This window comes from Vicia villosa, linkage group LG2 (genome assembly GCF_029867415.1).
Source record: "Vicia villosa cultivar HV-30 ecotype Madison, WI linkage group LG2, Vvil1.0, whole genome shotgun sequence".
Taxonomy (NCBI): Eukaryota; Viridiplantae; Streptophyta; class Magnoliopsida; order Fabales; family Fabaceae; genus Vicia; species Vicia villosa.
This window is the reverse complement of record NC_081181.1, coordinates 185,523,185-185,541,437: the sequence shown is the minus strand read 5'-3', so window position 1 is coordinate 185,541,437 and position 18,253 is coordinate 185,523,185. Positions and strand designations below refer to the sequence as shown.

Sequence of the window (18,253 nt, the reverse complement as noted above, 5' to 3'; positions counted from 1 at the left end):
AAACACATTTAAACGCCCTAATATGAGAGATTCGAAAAAATAAAAATGTTGACGAAAAGATTACTTACGCTGCGTGCAACCTATGCATTCTCAGTGTCTAAAAACCCCATAGAATTACCTTATACCTTCTCAGAAAGAGGATAGAAGGCTCCACTGGCTTTGCATCTCGTTGAGACCAAGAAATTTCTTATGCCCTAGTTCTTGGATTTTTGGAAGTTTGGAGAGAGTCTCTTGAGGCAGCCTCCTCTCCCAAAATTTCGTCCCCCCCTCATGCTGAGTATTTTAGAATATATATGAGTGTCTTTAGGGTTTAATATGGGCTTGGTCCTCTTCTTTCAAATCCCTTGGAATTTTGCATAAGTATTCATGACATTTTTCTTCTAATTTTGGCTAAAACACCTCCCCCCCATGCATGAACGAAATTTGGCCTTTCTTAAGGTATTGTTTGGGCCCTTAGGTGATTAAAACAAGATCCACATAAATTAATCCATTCATTTTGATATTTTTTATAAGTTTATTTGATATTTAAATGAACAAAAATTCAAATAAATAGTAAATAAAATTATAAAAGGATGGATATGGATTTAGAGGTCTCCTATAAAGTCATGACCATGTTTGAAGTGGAAATCTTAGGCCCATTACTCAAGAAATTCAAAATTCTTCACTTAGGGTTTTATGCACATCTTAAAAATCGCCCAACTTCTAAACCATGTATCTCTTTTGTTATTTGCCCTATGACCATGTCCAAAGACTTTTTGGAAAGTTCAAAGAGTCCTCTAAATGATGCCTTTGGTTTCATCTCAGTTGAAGCTTCTATGCTCAAGTTACGAGCTTTGACCCAAAAAGGTGTTTTTTGTTGACTTTTTGGGGGACCTATAATCTCTTTGACCATATCTCTTGAACGATGCATTTCCAGCCTTGGCTTGTGAGAGACAAAGTTGTAGAGAATCTAATTTCCTTCAGAATAGGCTTTGGGTGAGGAATTTCTGATAAAGTATGAGAGAGTTATGCCCAGTCGAAGTTGAGTTGACTTTCTCCTAGAGGAACCCTAATTTGAACCTTTTTGTATTTGTTCATCTCTGAGCTCCTACTGATAAATCATGATCAATCTTTGATCAAATGATTGGTATACCCTCACATACTTGATATTGACCAAAAATCTTGAAGTTTGACTGTACTTTGACTATAGTTGACTTTTAGGTCAACATAGTCGATTATTGCTCATTTGAACCTTTGAATGGGAAAGTCTTGGGATTGAAGTTTGATATATAAGTGAGTGACCTGAGTAAGCCATTGAAACCTGAACCATTGAGGATGCATAGAGGGACTTTTGATTGAATAAAAGAGGGCAAATTTTGGGGTATGACAATATTAACATCAATACATAAAATATTTTTCTTTATAAAAAAGAAATTACTTAACACAAAAGAGCTGCATAAACTTCTAAGTTATAATACTATGTTATAGTTCTCTTTATTAAAGCGGACCATTTCTTAATTCTTGCTTCTGAATTGTATATGTTAGATAATTGTTAGTAATTATTAGATAATTGTTAGTCAGTAATATTCAAATAATATGTTAAAACTTTGAGTTAAAAGTTTGTACATTGACAGTGTAAAATAGTTTTACATTTTCATCTAATCGAAAGTCATTAATCTGTAATGTCATTAAAAAAAATTAAATAAAAGAATGGTTTAATTGAATACATGGTGGTAATTAGTTAACCGTGTAAAAAATATTTTACACTTTCAGTGTATCACCCCTTTTCTCTAAAACTTTTGCTTCTAAAATGTATTTTTGTTAGTCAATAATATATTAAATAATTGTTAAATATAAATAAACAAATATATGTTAAAATGTTAATAAATTAATATTATTTTATTGTTTATTATATTTTACTATTTAAATATAGTAAAATGAATAATATAATCTGAATAATTTTAGGTTGCTTTTATTTTTAGTATGATATATTAGTCAATTTTTTTATTATTTTGATATATAAATAACAAATATATATATATATATATATATATATATATATATATATATATATATATATATATATATATATATATATATATATATATATATATAGATATATATATATATATATATATATATATATATATATATATATTAAAATGTTAATAAATTTAGATTATTTTATTGTTTAAATATAGTAAAATGAATAGTAAAATCTAAATAATATCAGTTTATTATAATATATTAAAAATTAATTTCAATTTATTCAAATATTTTAATATTAATTTATACAAATATATAATATATATTACAAATAAATTTCAGTTCCTTATTATATATTAAAAATAAATTTAAATTTATTTTTAAATATATATCAATTTATTATTATATATTTAAAAATAAAGTTCAGTTTTTTTTTAAATAATAAACTATATTATTTTAAAAACAATAGTACATCAAAACACATTTTAATATTTATTTCAGTTTATTATTATATTTTTTAATCATTTTAACATATAATAATTAATGAAATTATACTATTTAATTAATTTTGAAATGAAGGGAAATTAATTTTTAACATAAAATAATAAATGTAAAATAATATTAATTGAATTTTAAAATATATTACTTATTAGTAAATATAATATTACATTATTCAATGTAGAATAGTTTAACCTAATGAAAATATTAAATATACCTAACGATTATTTAACATATACAATTTAGAAGCAAAAGTTTTAATTACAAATAAAAATACATAACTTAATTCCTCCAAGGTAGGGTGGCAAAACGGGCCGCCTGCCCCGCCTTATGCCCGCCAAAAAACGAGCGGGGCGGGCATGCCCGCCAAGTAAAATGGGCATCAAAATCATGCCCGCCCCGCCAAGATGGCGGGTTGGCGGGCGGCGGGCTTACCCGCCTATTTTTATTTATATTTTTTTAATAGATTAATATACTTTTTTTACCTTTTAATTAAACTTTTCACTTATTTTTTAAAACAATTTTTTATAAAAGTAATTTTTTTAACAAATTTACTCTAAAAAATATTACATATATTTATAAATAAGTGTATAAAATAAACCATCAAGAATTGCAATTACTAGAATTAACTAAAAAAAAGAGTGAGTTTTGGAGGAGGAGCGGGTTTTGGCGAGCGACGGGCTTTGGCGGAACGGGTATGGCGGGCGGCGGGTTTTGGCGGGGCGGGCTTTGGCGAGCGGCGAGCCTAAAATCCCGACCCAACCCGCCAATTTTTGGCGGGCGGCCCGGCGGGCCCCGGCCCGTTTTGCCACCCCTACTCCAAGGTCTAAAAGAACATAATATTTAAATGGCAAGGGTGCTGTTAAAAAAAAAATTACACAGGACAAAATCAGAAGTCGCATATATGATAGGAGTAAAATGATATTAACCTTAAAACAATTCAACCATAAATTTAACAGTTGAAACAATTAAACTTTGAACCAAAATTCTTGCCGATTCGACCTCCAATACAGTATTTAAAACAATAGTTAAAAGTTTGAAACTACTTGTTTATTTATTCATATTTGAAAATTTATAATTATCAATAATTTTTTTAACTTTTTTTCACAATAATTTAATTTGTCAACTATTAAATCACTAATCAGATAAAAAAAATCAAATAGTAATCAAAATTACAAATCAAATCCTTAAATTCTTTTTATTTCTAATATAAAATTATATTTATATCTAAATATATCTATATCTACCTATTATATTTAATATAATAAATAATTGTCCCAAAAATATTTCTTGTAAAATTCTCCAATCAGTCATTAAACTTGCGTGTTTCTAAAATTTGAATTACTTAATTTTAAATGTCATAAATATTAGTATTTCAGATTTTAAAAAGAAAATAAATATTTCCTTAGCAAAGTATTTGAGTCTTCTAATGTTAATTTTTATTAAAATGCAAATATTTAATTTTAAAATTGACCATTTCATTAAATTGAATAATCATATTTCAAGAAAGTTTTTCACAAACACCAAATATTTTACTTTAACACTATCCACTAAATATTTCATGTTTTAAATTAGTCAAGATTTTTTTTTGACTAAATAAAATATTCATCCATTCCAATCGATAGAGTACATTGTTGCAATACAAATTAAGAATCGTCAAAAACAAAAAGGATGAATTTGCAAACAAACTCAATATAACTATGACTATATTGAAATTTCTGAAATATTCATGTCTCCAGATTTGTAGCGTTAATGGCACCTAAGTCATAGATAGGATCTGCATTAGATCGAAACTCATATGTCAACCTGAAACAAATGAACACTGCACACAAAGACAGAAAAACAAAATACACCGCACAAAGACGGGAAATCAAAACAAACAACGACACACTAAAATGACGAAATCACAAAAAAAACACAATATATGTGAAAATCACTTATTTAACTAATAGAGAAACAAGAATGATTTGGAGGGGTGATTTTGAATCAAAATCGATCCTAAACCACCCCTCTCTAAGGGATACAGAAGAAGAAGAAAAGTGATGACAGCTAGGGTTGAGAGAACAATAGAGTTGATTCAAAATCTTTCATTCAAGTATTTCAATCGATTTTAATTTTAATTTTATTTTGCATAAATATCTCAATAATTTTTATATATTACTTTATTTATATCATCTAAATATTTCATAAAATTATTACTTTTCTTTTTATAGTGGAATAGTGAGGAATTCCAACTAGCTAAAATCTGCAAAAACAAGGGGGTGGTTCATGCAAAGTAGAAATTAGTGGTTCATGGCAGAAATTCTGGAATCACCCGCCAATAAAATGGAAAAGGGAAAAATGGGCGAGCTCGACTTCTTATAAAGTTTAAAAGAAGAAAAATTTATGAACACTCTGTTTAAGGCATACGTACGTCAAATACCTCTAAAACGTGTGGATCTATTTGCTTACATGTACGACTATATGCAATCGTCAGATGTTCATGATACACTACAAGAAATTATCAAAAATTGAAACTAGATAATGTCTTTGCAGATTGGGAGCATCCCATGGTTTCTGACGAGGCTCAGGCGACCAGATCAGAGGTAGATTGGAGCTGCGTCGATGGATACATCACCAGGTACTACAGAGTGTCACACCTATACACGACTCACACCGCACTTGGAACACTGCCCAGACCAACCCACGAGGAGATTTTGCTGACTCATCCGACTCAGTTGGACCAAACTCGGGATGTTCTTTCTCGGTGTTGTCAGATAGGTGACATGAGGCGGGAAGGCATTGCAGATGGTTTCTTCCCTAAGTGGTCTAATGCCAGGCGTGTAGTGGAAGGTATGATTAACATGACAGATGAGGTATATGTACCATCGACATGGTTTCAGGACAGGTGGGACACTTGACAGTAGAGGCAGCGTAGCCAGCAAACGGCGTGGTGGCCGCATAGGCGGAGGCGGAGGCGGGGCGAGAGACAGAGGAGAAGCGCAGGATGATGTCCGGCATACAGAGTAGTGATGCTTGTGACTTTTTTGATATCTATATTTAGATTTCATTTATGTATGTTACTTTGGTTATGAATTCGACGCTATGGCCGACGATTTATACGATGTATTTTTTTGTGTACTATTTACTATTGGCTTTAAATTGCATTACTTTAATTTACTATAGTTTAGTTTTTTATTCTTTTATAAAAATTAAGTTTTTGAGTGAAATGTATGTGATTAGAAAATATAGCAGACTCTTTCGTTGGTACTTCTATGGAACACTCAGTTTTTACACGTTTCGTAGATGCGCCTACGGAAAGAAACAAATTTTTTGAAAAAAAATGTGCTTTCAGATGTGCATCTAAGGCAGCAAGGGCACAATTGAAATGTCGCCAGGTGGTTGAGAGATTAAAGGGGTGGATTGAGATTATCTCTATATATAATACATTTTAGTATTTTCTCTATATTAAGTACCTTAATACCGATTTGATTTTACTTTAAGCTATTGTTTCTATTATGTTTGTAAGTGTATCTTTGTTGTTAGTATTCTTTATTGGATTGCTTCTAGTTCAATTTTCTTTCATTTGTATGCTGGAGTTGATTAACGATTGCTGTTCTTTACTATTAATAAACTTAGAAGACCATTTTGGCGGCAGGTATTTTAATTTCCGTGTTTCTGATGATTATGTTCAATGTTGAAGTGTATAGTTTATTGTAGTAGTGTACAGAGAAGTTATATTTTACTACAGGAGTATAGAGAAGGTTACAAATACATTTCGTGTTGTTGGACCAAAATTCATGTTTCCCTTCTTTTATGTTATCAAAAGTTTTATTTACCATTCAAAAAGATAAATTACATATTCAATTCATCTAGATAACACGTCAATTATATCATTTAATGAATTTTACAATATCTAATCATCAAAATTATCATGATCTTATTGAATTTTTATCTAAAGCCGATAACCTCGTTATCAACGAGGTTCTAATTTTCGTGGAGTGGGGTTTTTTTTTTAATAAGCAATGGGATTAATCAACGGAGTATAAGGGATACTCCAACCACCATATGACAGAGGAAAACTCCTATGGCTCGAAACAAGCGAGCGATAAAATATTCCAATAATGAAAATTACAAAGATCTCTTAACTTGTATTTAGCTAAAAGCCAATTCCAAGAAGAAAGAATAATAACCGTCATACATTCGGAAAAACTAAAACGGTCTTGCTTGAAGATATTAGCATTCTGCTTCAACCATATAGTCCAAAGGTTAGCCAACCAAATAGTCGCCATGATATTTCTCTTGGACAAACCCTTCACTTTGTCGCAAAAGAGAAAGAAATTAAGGAACTCCTCGAAAGAAAGATCCGGGTCGGTCCCTATCCAAACGAATAAGACCTTCCTCCAAATACAGTTAGCAACCTCGCAATCACCGCATAAATGAGTTAAAGATTCAACCTCCTTATCGCACAAAACACATAACAAATCGCCACTATTCACCGAAACTCCCCTTTTTAGGAGTTGATCTTTAGTAGCTAATCTATTATGTAAACACCTCCAACCAAAATAAAGGATTTTAGAAGGGACAGAAACTTTGCACAAAGAATTCAGCGCTTTAACAGTGACCATAGCAATATCCGGACCCGACAATTTGGCTTTAAACCGATTGTAACACTGGCTGACAGAAAAGAACCTGTTGCATCTTCTCTCCAAGCATAGATGTCACCACTAGCGTGCTGCTGTAACGACACTGTCTGCTGAAGCATTAACAAAAAATCCTGCAGCACTGTTTCCATACCTTGCGAAGTAGTCCCTGAGGCAGCATATAATGGCGCCACAATCATCTCCCTTTTCCAAGACCAACCATTGGCCTCAAACAGGCCCCCTTCAGCCACGGACATTAAGTGGTCCTCCGCAACACGAAAAACCTCCGGAAAATTCTCGAACAAAGGTTGCTGCCCCAGCCAGCAAGCGTACCAAAACGGGGTGGAAATTCCGTTCCCCACACTAACATCCACCGCCCCTAAAAAGTGTTTATCAAGAAGCCTCTCGTAATTATCGGAGATCAACACATCTCTCCACCAAATAGAATCCTTGTTACCCACTACCGAAATATCACCAACGAGAACTTTGTGTTTAACATTTTTGTATCTAGCTTTAAGAACACCACACCAAATCGCGTCATCCTCGACCAAAATCCTCCATTTCCACTTGCTTATAAGCGCTGCGGTCATAATTTTCACATCTTTGATGCCTAAACCCCCTTCCTCTCTAGGCTTACATACGGTATCCCAACACACCCAATGTATCGATCTCCTTTGATCTCCCCCACTCCATAAAAAATTGCTTTGAATCGACCGAATAATACCAAGCACCTTAACGGGCGCCTCATAAATAGAAAGCGAATGAATGGGAATAGCATTTAGCACCGAATTAATCAACACCACACGCCCCGCTAAGCTAAGATTCCTACCTTTCCACACGGCTAACCGCTTCAGTAAGAACGCAATCAACTTCTTCCACATTGAGATATTCCTTGGATTACCGCCCACTTTTACACCAAGGAACTTGAACGGTAAGGATCCCACTTTGCACGAGAGAAAAGTAGAGGCCGCCTCTATAAACCAATCCCCGACGTTACTCCCATAAATGAAGCTCTTGTTGAAATTTATCCTCAAACCCGACATCAACTCAAAACCTCTTAGAATAGCTTTCATACTCCAAAGATTGGCGGTATCTCCTTTCGAAATAATTATAGTGTCATCCGCGAATTGAAGAATGTCCACCTCAATGTTGGCACTAACCTTAAAACCCCGGAAATCACCTAAGTCTTTGGCTTTCCTTATAAGAGCCGTTAACACCTTCGTTACCAAAACAAATAAAAAGGGAGACAACGAATCTCCTTGGCGCAAACCCTTTTCCTCCTTAAAATCCAAGGAAGTACTGCCATTGATAAGAACGAACATGGTATTGGTGAAAATACACCCTTCCATCCATCTCATCCATCTAGCACCAAACCCCATCCGACCAATAACATGTCTCAAAAATTCCAACTAACTCGATCATAGGCCTTTTCAAAATCTACCTTTAGAACGACGCAAATCCTCTTTTCCCTTTTTGCTAGATCCAAGACTTCATTTACCGCAAGGACTCCATCTAAAATACTCCTACCCAGGACGAAAGCCGATTGGTTACAAGAAACAAGAGATCCTATAACACACTTCAACCTAGCCGCCAAAAGTTTAGCTAGAATCTTATACAAGCAACCAACAAGACAAATCGGCCTAAATTCGGACAAAGATTGAGGATTCTTCACTTTTGGGAAAAGAGCTATAAAAGAATATGTACAAGCCTTAGCAAACCTAGCTTTGTCATAGAAGTCCAAAATGAATCTACCAACATCCTCTTTAACCACCTCCCAATTGCCTTTGAAAAATTCCAAAGTGAAACCGTCCGGCCCGGGACTCTTATTGCCATCACACGCCCACACGGAATCTCTAATTTCTTTATCTGAAAACGACCTTTCCAACCACAAAGCTTCATCCTCGCTCAACCGGTTAAAAGCCAAAAGATCCGGTAAGGGTCTTCAAAATCCTCTTCTTTGAAAAACTCTTGAAAATAACTATGAACCTCCTTTATATTTACCACTCCCTCCACTCTACCGTTCGTTCCTTCTAGCGATGAAATAGAATTTATTCTTTGTCTATCCTTGATAGAGTTATGAAAAAACCTAGAATTCTTGTCTCCCTCTTTCAACCAAAGTTGCCTAGATTTTAATCTAAGCATGCTCTCTTTCAAGTTTAAAAGATGCCAAAGCTCCTTCGAAGCTTCCCACCTACAATTAAACAACTCGTCCACTTCATCTCCCAAATTCTCCACTAAAGAATTATCCAAGTCATTTAGATTATCTACCTCCTCTATGACTTTAAGGTCCAACCACCCGAAAACCTCCTTAATCCACACTCCAAGGCACCTTTTCAACCTTCTAAATTTATAAACAGTTACTTATATATTTGAAATATGAAATTCTAGCTTTAACATTTAAGTCGATGCTTATCAAAATTAACTTTTCTTTTTTAATAATCTCTGCAAAAGTAGAATAAATTTATAAATTATCATTTTTAGGATTATTATAACAAATTGATTTCAGTATACTTTTTTCCTAAAATCATCACTATGTTATTATTTAATGATAATAACCGATTTCTAAAATAATAGATAAGCGAATATTGATATACTGGAGGTATTTAATAGTTATAACCAAATAAGGATGTTTGACTGGAAAATCAATATATATATATATATATATATATATATATATATATATATATATATATATATATATATATATATATATATATATATATATATATATATATATATATATATATATATATATATATATATAAAATAAATTAGTAAACAAAGTATGTAATATTTTTTATTGATTACCTCATTTGCAGATTTTCAAATTAAATTTCTATTAGAACTCTCAGATATTTTATTGATTTGTATGTATATACGGAATATTAATAAAGTAATTGATTAAGAAATGTAACAAAAAATTGTAATTAGAAAAAAGGTTAATTATGGAACCAAAACAAAGAAAAAGAATTTAATGTTAAAATTAGAAATATAAAATTTATTACTAGATCAAAGTTTTAAAGTACTAGATTTTTTTCAAAATTGAGATTTTCCTTAATTATAAGAAATCATTATCCGTAAAATTTTACCTAATAAAGTAATTTTTTTAATTACCTTATTTTTAAAATTGGTTAAATCATATAATTAAAATTATCAAATCAAATCAAATGCCATAAATTCTTGTTATTTTTATTCAATATCTATATTTATATCTATCTATTTTATAGCCTTAGATATATAATTATTCTAAAAAATTTTTTACTACAAATTTTCAATAAATTTAAATTACTCAATTTAAATCTCAAAAATATTCAATCTCTCTAAATATTTTTAAGTCACCATGGTTCTTTTAGTTAATCAGGGTGTAAAGTTCAATCATTTTATCACGGTTCGTCTTACCAACAGTACGTGGGGAAAGTTGTTACATATTTATATATTAGCAAAATTATCTCTCGCTTAGTACATTATAGCCTTCGCTCTTTAAAGAAAACTCTAATATCTATTTCACTTGTCTCTCTCAAAAGAAAACTCATACATCTATTTCACTCGTCTCTCTCAAAACGAAACACTAACATCTATGTGACTCGTCTCACTCATTTTGAAACCCCTAACTTATGCAGCGTTTTTGTCTTCTTCAAATCTTAGTAAATGATTATCTTACATGTTCGTCTTCATCCAAGTTTATGTTTTAAAATCTTTTAATGTGTTATTGTTTAGGTTTCAATAGTTTGTCTCATAATGTTTGAATTTTCTACTTATGGATGGATAAAAAAAAATTAACGAGAAAAAATCAACTGCTTGAATTGGATCATTGTTGCGTGGATGTTGAGCCATTAGTTGAAACTTCGCATATGCTGCTTTGAATATTGTAACTTCATTATCAAGTAATAAATTAGTATATTTCATCCTATTTACAGGTTAGAAATGAAGAGGATCCTCAAGATGAACAAGATGGAGATCTCCATGAGGACGATCTTCATTATGATAAAGATGATGATGATTTTTAATATGATGACGACGAGGATATTCAGTATGATGAAGATGACGAGGATCTTCTATATGATAATTTTCAAGATGATAATTCTCATGATCTTCAACACAATGGACGTGATAAAGAACATCATTGATTCAAATATGGACCATTATGTTTTATTTAATGGAGTTACATAACTCTTGAATTTCTTTTTAAAATATTTATTCTTACATTTCAAAGAATTTATTAAACTTCATCGTATTAAAATACTTCATATTGATATATTTTTTAATTTATAATTGTGCTTCGTATCATTTAGTATATTGGCAAATAATTATTAGTGTAATGTGAAGGTATATGACCGAAAATGTATCACCATATAAATCAATAGAAAATTATATTATTATATCTATAAAAGTCTAAAGTACACAACATGGAAGTAACATAAATCAATTACATTTGATTTGTTTTTCAATCTATAGGCGACGTTTTCATGTTTTGCTTCATAAAGAACGTGGACTTTTCTTATGTTTTAGGTGCGGTTATGTGTGCCTTGTTAAAAATGAAATTAAAGATTAAACTACGAGTTTTATCTATTACTATTAATAACAGTTGCCTTTTCATATATTTTTGGAACGGTTAATTAATGTTGCTACTTGAAAACCGTAACCAAAAAACTATAACTTAAACCGTGGATTTTTGATAGTTAGGTGATGGTGTTAAGAACTCGTGGGTAGAAATGAAAAAACCTCACTCCGGAGAAATAGTCAATGACCGTTATTCCACGCCTGAGAACCGGCCCTTAAAGCTTTAGGCCGTGGTTTTCTTACATTAAGCCGCGATTCTGTTGTTGCCTAAAATCAGTTTTGTTGTAGTGAATTTGCTATGCAATTCCGTTTTGGGCGCGGTCGGAAGCGTTAGAATATTTCTCTCTTCCTTTATTTCCTTCCTTTATCGCTTTATATTTCAGTTCTTTATTTCCTTCTTTTGTATTTGCATCTTTTCATCTCTCTGATCTTTTTTTTTTAATCATTAGGGCCTTTTAATATGATACTCATTCAATAGTTGACTTTAATATTTCGTTGTATTGTTAAATATTGGAAGATCAATATTTCATTCTAATATGATAATTATTTTTTAAATTGAACGAATAAGAATGAATGATTTTTTTTCTTTTTCTTTTTGAACGTATACGAAAATCAAGAAATTAAAAGTTCCTAGAAGTGACAATAGATCACCCAAATTATATAAAACAATGGAAAAATTTACTCGAATATATTTTTAATATTTTCAATTACGAGAAATTGTAAATATTTTTTTTCAATAATCACTTGTGTTAAAAAAAAAAAACACAATCGATGCTAACCAAATACAAAATAATAATACCAAAAGTAGCTACTACTTTTCTTGCTTGTAGGAAAGAAGAGAAGGTGTTCAAATTTTTTTGGAATCATGATAGGTGCCAATCCTAGGAGGTTAAATTCTTGGAGATCCTTGGTGGACAAATTCAAGAGGCGGTTGTATTCTTGGAAGAGTAGATGGGTGAGTTTCGGTGGGAGAATTGTACTTTTAATGTCGGTTCTTATTAGTTTAGCTATATTTAGTCTATCTTTCTACACAGCTCCTAAGAAGATTATAAGGAAGATCACTAGCATCCAAAGCAATTTCTTGTGGGGAGGTTCGAAAGAGTTGAGAAAAGCGCATTGGATTAGTTGGAATGATGTTTGCCTTCCGATAGAGAATGGTGGTCTTGGATTGAAAAGGATGGAAGAATTTAATAATGCTTTACTTTATAAGTGTAGGTGGAGAATATTACAAGACTCGGACTCACTTTGGGTTCGAATTTTGAAGGCTCAGTATGATGATATTAATTTACGAGCGGTGAAGGGAGGGGCAAAGATTGATAAGAAAGAATCGTGTTCGGTTTGGTGGATGGATATTTGTTCGTTAGGTGGTAGGGATTTGGAAGACTTTTTTGCGAAATCTTGTGTTTTTCGGGTAGGACAAGGTTTTACTACATCCTTTTGGAAATCTCAGTGGATTGAAGGGGGGCTTCTTAAAGACCGGTTTCCTCATTTGTATGATGCTTCTTTATTGAAGGATGCGTCTATAGCGAGCTTGGGCGGTTGGAGAAACGGTTTATGGGGCTGGAACAATTTTGGAATTCCTAGTGATGCGGCCAGAAACACTGGCGCAGACAGGAGGCTGCTGTCCCGGTGTCTTCCCGCTGATTTTCCGCAACGGTTCGGTCATGACTTAGCGGATTGGTTGCTCACTGATGATCACTTGTTTTCCGTTTCATCTTGTTACCTTGCTCTATGTAAGAAACAAATTCCGTTTGGCCCGACAAATAGACATGATGTTGTTTTTACTCATTTTTGGAAGAATGATGTTCCTTTGAAAGTTCGAGCGTTCGGATAGAGATGCTTTTCGAATAGGATTCCTACCAAGAATTTGCTCAATTTTAGAGGTATTGTTCCATCTTCTTCCAACCTTCTTTGTGCTTTTTGTAATTCCCTTCCCGAATCTCCTTGTCACTCGTTCTTGGATTGTCAAAAAGTGGAAGGGATTTGGAAGGATATTGCCGGTTGGTTGGGTTTTCCTCATTCCAAAAATGTGGGATTTAAAGAAAGCTTTCTTTTGTGGTTTTATTCGTGTCGTCGTTTGAAATTCAAAAGAGGCAAGGAGCAAAGTGCTTGGCTAGCCGTTTTATGGTCTTTATGGTTATGTAGGAACGACATTTTTTTCAAGGATGTTGAATGGAATGCTAGAGATGTCACATGGAGTTGCAAAGCTTTGCTTTGGAGATGGTCTTATATAGGGAAAACTACCCATTCCAATCACATTTTTTATGATTTTAGCAAAAACCCTTTGTTATACTTATCTTAGAATCTATTTGATGTGTAATTTTCCTTTTTTTGTGGCTTGAGTTTCGGCCATCCTTTGTAATCGTGTTTTGAACATTTATTCTTCATCTATACAACTTGATTAAAAAAAAACTATCCGACATACTCTCCGGGCTTGGAATATCACACCAAAATAATTATGCTTTGGATTTGGATTAAATCCAATAAGAAATACTAAAATTTTTCAAAAAATACGAAAACTCTAATGAGTATACTTAAAAATGCATGCAATTGTAATGAAAGTAATTGGATTCCTTGAATTTTGTATATGAGAGAATAACAATTATATTACATAGAATTCTTTTCAGCATCACCAATTCCTAACAAGGCATTATTTTAGCATTATTTCTTCGACTATCATAAAGTTTTCATCATCCAAACCACAACTGTATATCTTTTCTTCCGTTGAAAAAACCAAAAGATTACCATTCATTATGGTAAATCCTGTAACATTAGGATCTTTCTCCCTCAATACCAATGCTCTCACTCTTACCTTCAAAACTTTTTCCCATAAACTAGACTCATAGTCTTTTAAAAACCAAACAGTAATACAACACTTTCTTAGTTTCACCAGGCAAATAGAACTATAAGAACTATTTAACTTACCCCAATTGAATATGCCCATGTTACACTTCATCTGACAACCTTTTAGAGCTTGTCTTGGCAACTTTAGCATACTTGAGATTCCATTATCTAGATTATAAGACATTATATACGGCTTATAAAAAGGACTTGATCTTGACAAGTAATATCCGCTATCTGAAATAAAATGAAGCGATCCTTTATGAAACACATGCATGTCGAACTTCATGCTCCTACCACCGGGTAAAAAATTGTTTTCCATGGTTTTCCACACATCTTCCTTCCCATGATAAACATTGCAAACATAACAAGATGGAAACCATTCTGATGTATTTTGAAAGAGAAACACTTTGTAGTCATCTAAAGAGCATTCTAACATTATATTCATATTTTCAAACTTATGGTTTTTTTGAAGTGACTCTGGAATAGGAATAGGATACCAAGACTTTGTAATTGGATTGCATATGAAAATATTAATAGGATCATTATTGATAATGTTACAAAGAAGCAAACCATTACTAGAATCTAGGACACAAATGGAATTTGAGAGAAAACTTAAAACATGATTAGGAATACCAGAATATTGTTGGTGTTTCGGTAAAGACTGAAATTCTACCTTTTTATTGTATCTTTGACTTATTTGATCGGGCTGAATGAAAAAACATGTGTCACCTCTCTCAAACAAATTTTGAGATTGTTTTGTTTTGAAAAGAATTTCTTTTGAAAATTTAGAGAATGAATGGCAAGTTGATTTGAACTTACAAATACTTTTTGCCGGAAGCCAAGAAACTATTTCAAAAGCAATTTCTTCAAACACGTCCATATGGTTGAGACTTGAGATTGGTGAAAGAAAAGAATTGAATTATAAGACAAGACCAACAAGTAAAAGTGAATTGAGCGGATGGAAAGAAAAGATGGAGATGTAAGTATCAAATAGAGAGAAGTCGTTACTTATATATTTGATTTATGAAGCTCTAGCCATGACATTTAAATCGTTGCTTATCAGAATTAAATTTTCTTACTAAATATTTTTTCAAAAAAAGAATAAATTTCAAACAGTATTTTCTGAAAATTAATTATTAGGAATTTTTTAAAAGGTAATTTTGATTAAACTATTTTTCTAAAATCAACACCTTTTTACTATTTATTAATAATAACCACTTCCTAAAATTAGTGATAAGGGAATAGTGATATATTCGAGGTATCTGTAAGCAAATCAGGATGATTGACTGGAAAAGTAATAAATATTTAAATGGTATTAATAAATATAGTATGCAAAAAAATTTACAAATCTATAAAATTTTATCATTTTTACATCAATCATAAATCATCATGGAATTTTAGAATTTATAAAAATCAATCCGACTAAATCTGATAATTCAACTTAAATAAATTACCCGGATAACTCAATTAATTTAAGTTTGAACATTTAATATAATTAAATGTCCAAGATTAAATAAATAGTAGAAATTTTTAATTAGAAAGAAAGTTAATTATGGAACTAAAACAAAGAATAACTAATATAACAATAAATTATAATTAGAAATAAAAAATTTATTATTAGTTGAAAGTTTTAAAGCACAACTTTTTTGTTTAAAATTTGATTTTCTCTTTAAAATAAGTAATAATTATTCATAATTTTCCCCAATAATTTAATCTATTTTTAGTATAGGTCAATTTACATAATCACAATAATCAAACCAAATCAAATTAAATACCTTAAATTATTGTTATTTATAATATATTTCTATAGTTATATCTATCAATTTTAACTACTTTAATATGTACATATACTAAAAAAAATTACCTATCAAATTTCCAATAAATCCTTGAATTTGTATTTAACAAAAAAATTAAAATTTCTCAATTCTAAATCTCAAAAATATCCAATTGCTCTGACCATTTTAATTTAAACTATTTCAAGGGTTTTTTCTAATTTCCAAAAATTCTAGTGGGAAAACTAACAACTTAATTTGAAACTATCATTCTATTATTCAGTGGCTTGTAGCTTATCATAGACTAGTTTTTAGGCCGATTTAAGTTTTTAGACAACTTAATTTTCAAAAATTCTGGGTTTTGTCAAAACTAAGTTTAACATACTAAATAATTTAAATCCAAAGTCTGGTCTGTAGCTTATCATAGACTAGTTTTTAGGTCTGAAGTAGTATTTTCAAAAGTTTGATTGGTCTATTAGCCTACTAAAAAGTCTATTGTATCGAACATTTTTAAATAAGCAGTTCAACTAATGTTAAACAGACTAACAAATTTAAAGATCAATGAGACTAAATATTTATTTCATTGACTCATTCTAGTTTACCTATTTTCATAAGTTTTGTGATACTATTTGATTAAGAGAGCTTATAAAAATAATTTATAACAACAACTTAAGACATTGTTCATAAGATTTTTTCAACTTATTCAAGATAATAATAATAAAGTTATTCATTATTATTTATATAGGTCGATCTGATGGGCGTATAAGACTTTTCTTATGGCCTATGACATAGCCTTTTTAGTTAAAAAATCTTATAATAACGCATAAGCCTTTTATGTTTAAAAAAGAGTCTGGTCCAACCTTGACCTAAGTAGACTACGTCGTATGTCCCTATTACTTGGCCTAGTATATACTCACCCCTAACTTTAACCTTAAAAAACTAATATTAATACCATTACACTCCTACAAAAATTATATATATATATATATATATATATATATATATATATATATATATATATATATATATATATATATATATATATATATATATATTATTAGATATTCTAAAAATTGAGAGATAAAGAAGCGTGTATCTGCTTCTAGTTCCACATTTCTCCCTGGTTGAATATACATCAAGAAAAATAGTGGCATCTTATCCCGACTCTCTTTTACTATTATTGTAACGCCCCGAATTTAATTAATTGGTTAATTAAATTATTAAAAGATTTAAATATTGGATTTAGTCGAATTATGATTGTCGGTATTATTTTAAGAGGTGTATTTGGATTTATTAAGTTAAAGTCGAATTTTAGTCGGATAGTCGGAAGAATAATATTAAAAATAATATTATTTATTTATTGAGATGTTTATTGAAATTTTGGCATTTTGGGATGATTTAGTCTGTATTAGTTCGGGATAACAGATCGATATTTAATCGAAGATTTTAATATTTTTAGTATTAAAAATATTAATGAGTTAATGTTTAGCGTTTTGGGAATTTTCCGAGTAATTAAGATTAGACCGGAAATATGAGACATTGAGTAATAAGTCGGTATATTAAAATAATCGGATTTTATTTTAATGGAGTTTAAGTGGAAGTATTATTTTTATATTAAGTGTGAAAATAATATTGGGCTTAAGTTATGGATCATTAAATATGTACGTGTATTTCTATTAGGCCCATTATGAAGTAAATGACTAAATTAAACGTGGTATCACTTGTCATTTTGGAAAATAGAAGAGGAAGCTAGTAGAGTTAACCGAGAAAGAGAAAGGAAAAGGGAGGCTAGGGTTGTGAAGAGGAGAAGAATGAGACCCTAGGTGTTGCTCTCAAGTGCCATTTTTCTCAAAATCTCCATTGAAATTCCTTAAAGCTGCACTGAATCTAAGGTAAGGGGGATTCTTACTACCTATATGTAAATATGATGGATTGAATGTGGGTTTAGGGTATAAATTGGTCATTGTGTTGTGCTGAATTTGTTTCTATCAC

The 18,253-nt window shown here is 31.1% G+C and overlaps 1 protein-coding gene across 1 annotated transcript; it reads right to left on the bottom strand.

Annotated features, from left to right (window-relative positions):
• Positions 1 to 14,295: 14,295 nt before the first annotated feature.
• Positions 14,296 to 15,369, bottom strand: LOC131650856 (uncharacterized). Its single transcript, XM_058920564.1, has one exon. It carries the CDS (start codon positions 15,367 to 15,369, stop codon positions 14,296 to 14,298), a length of 1,074 nt encoding a protein of 357 aa, XP_058776547.1.
• Between the last annotated feature and the right edge of the window lie 2,884 nt (positions 15,370 to 18,253).

What these genes read in the sequence shown, in the direction of transcription:
- LOC131650856 (XM_058920564.1), bottom strand. Translation starts at nt 15,369, where the DNA reads ATGGACGTGTTTGAAGAAATTGCTTTTGAAATAGTTTCTTGGCTTCCG.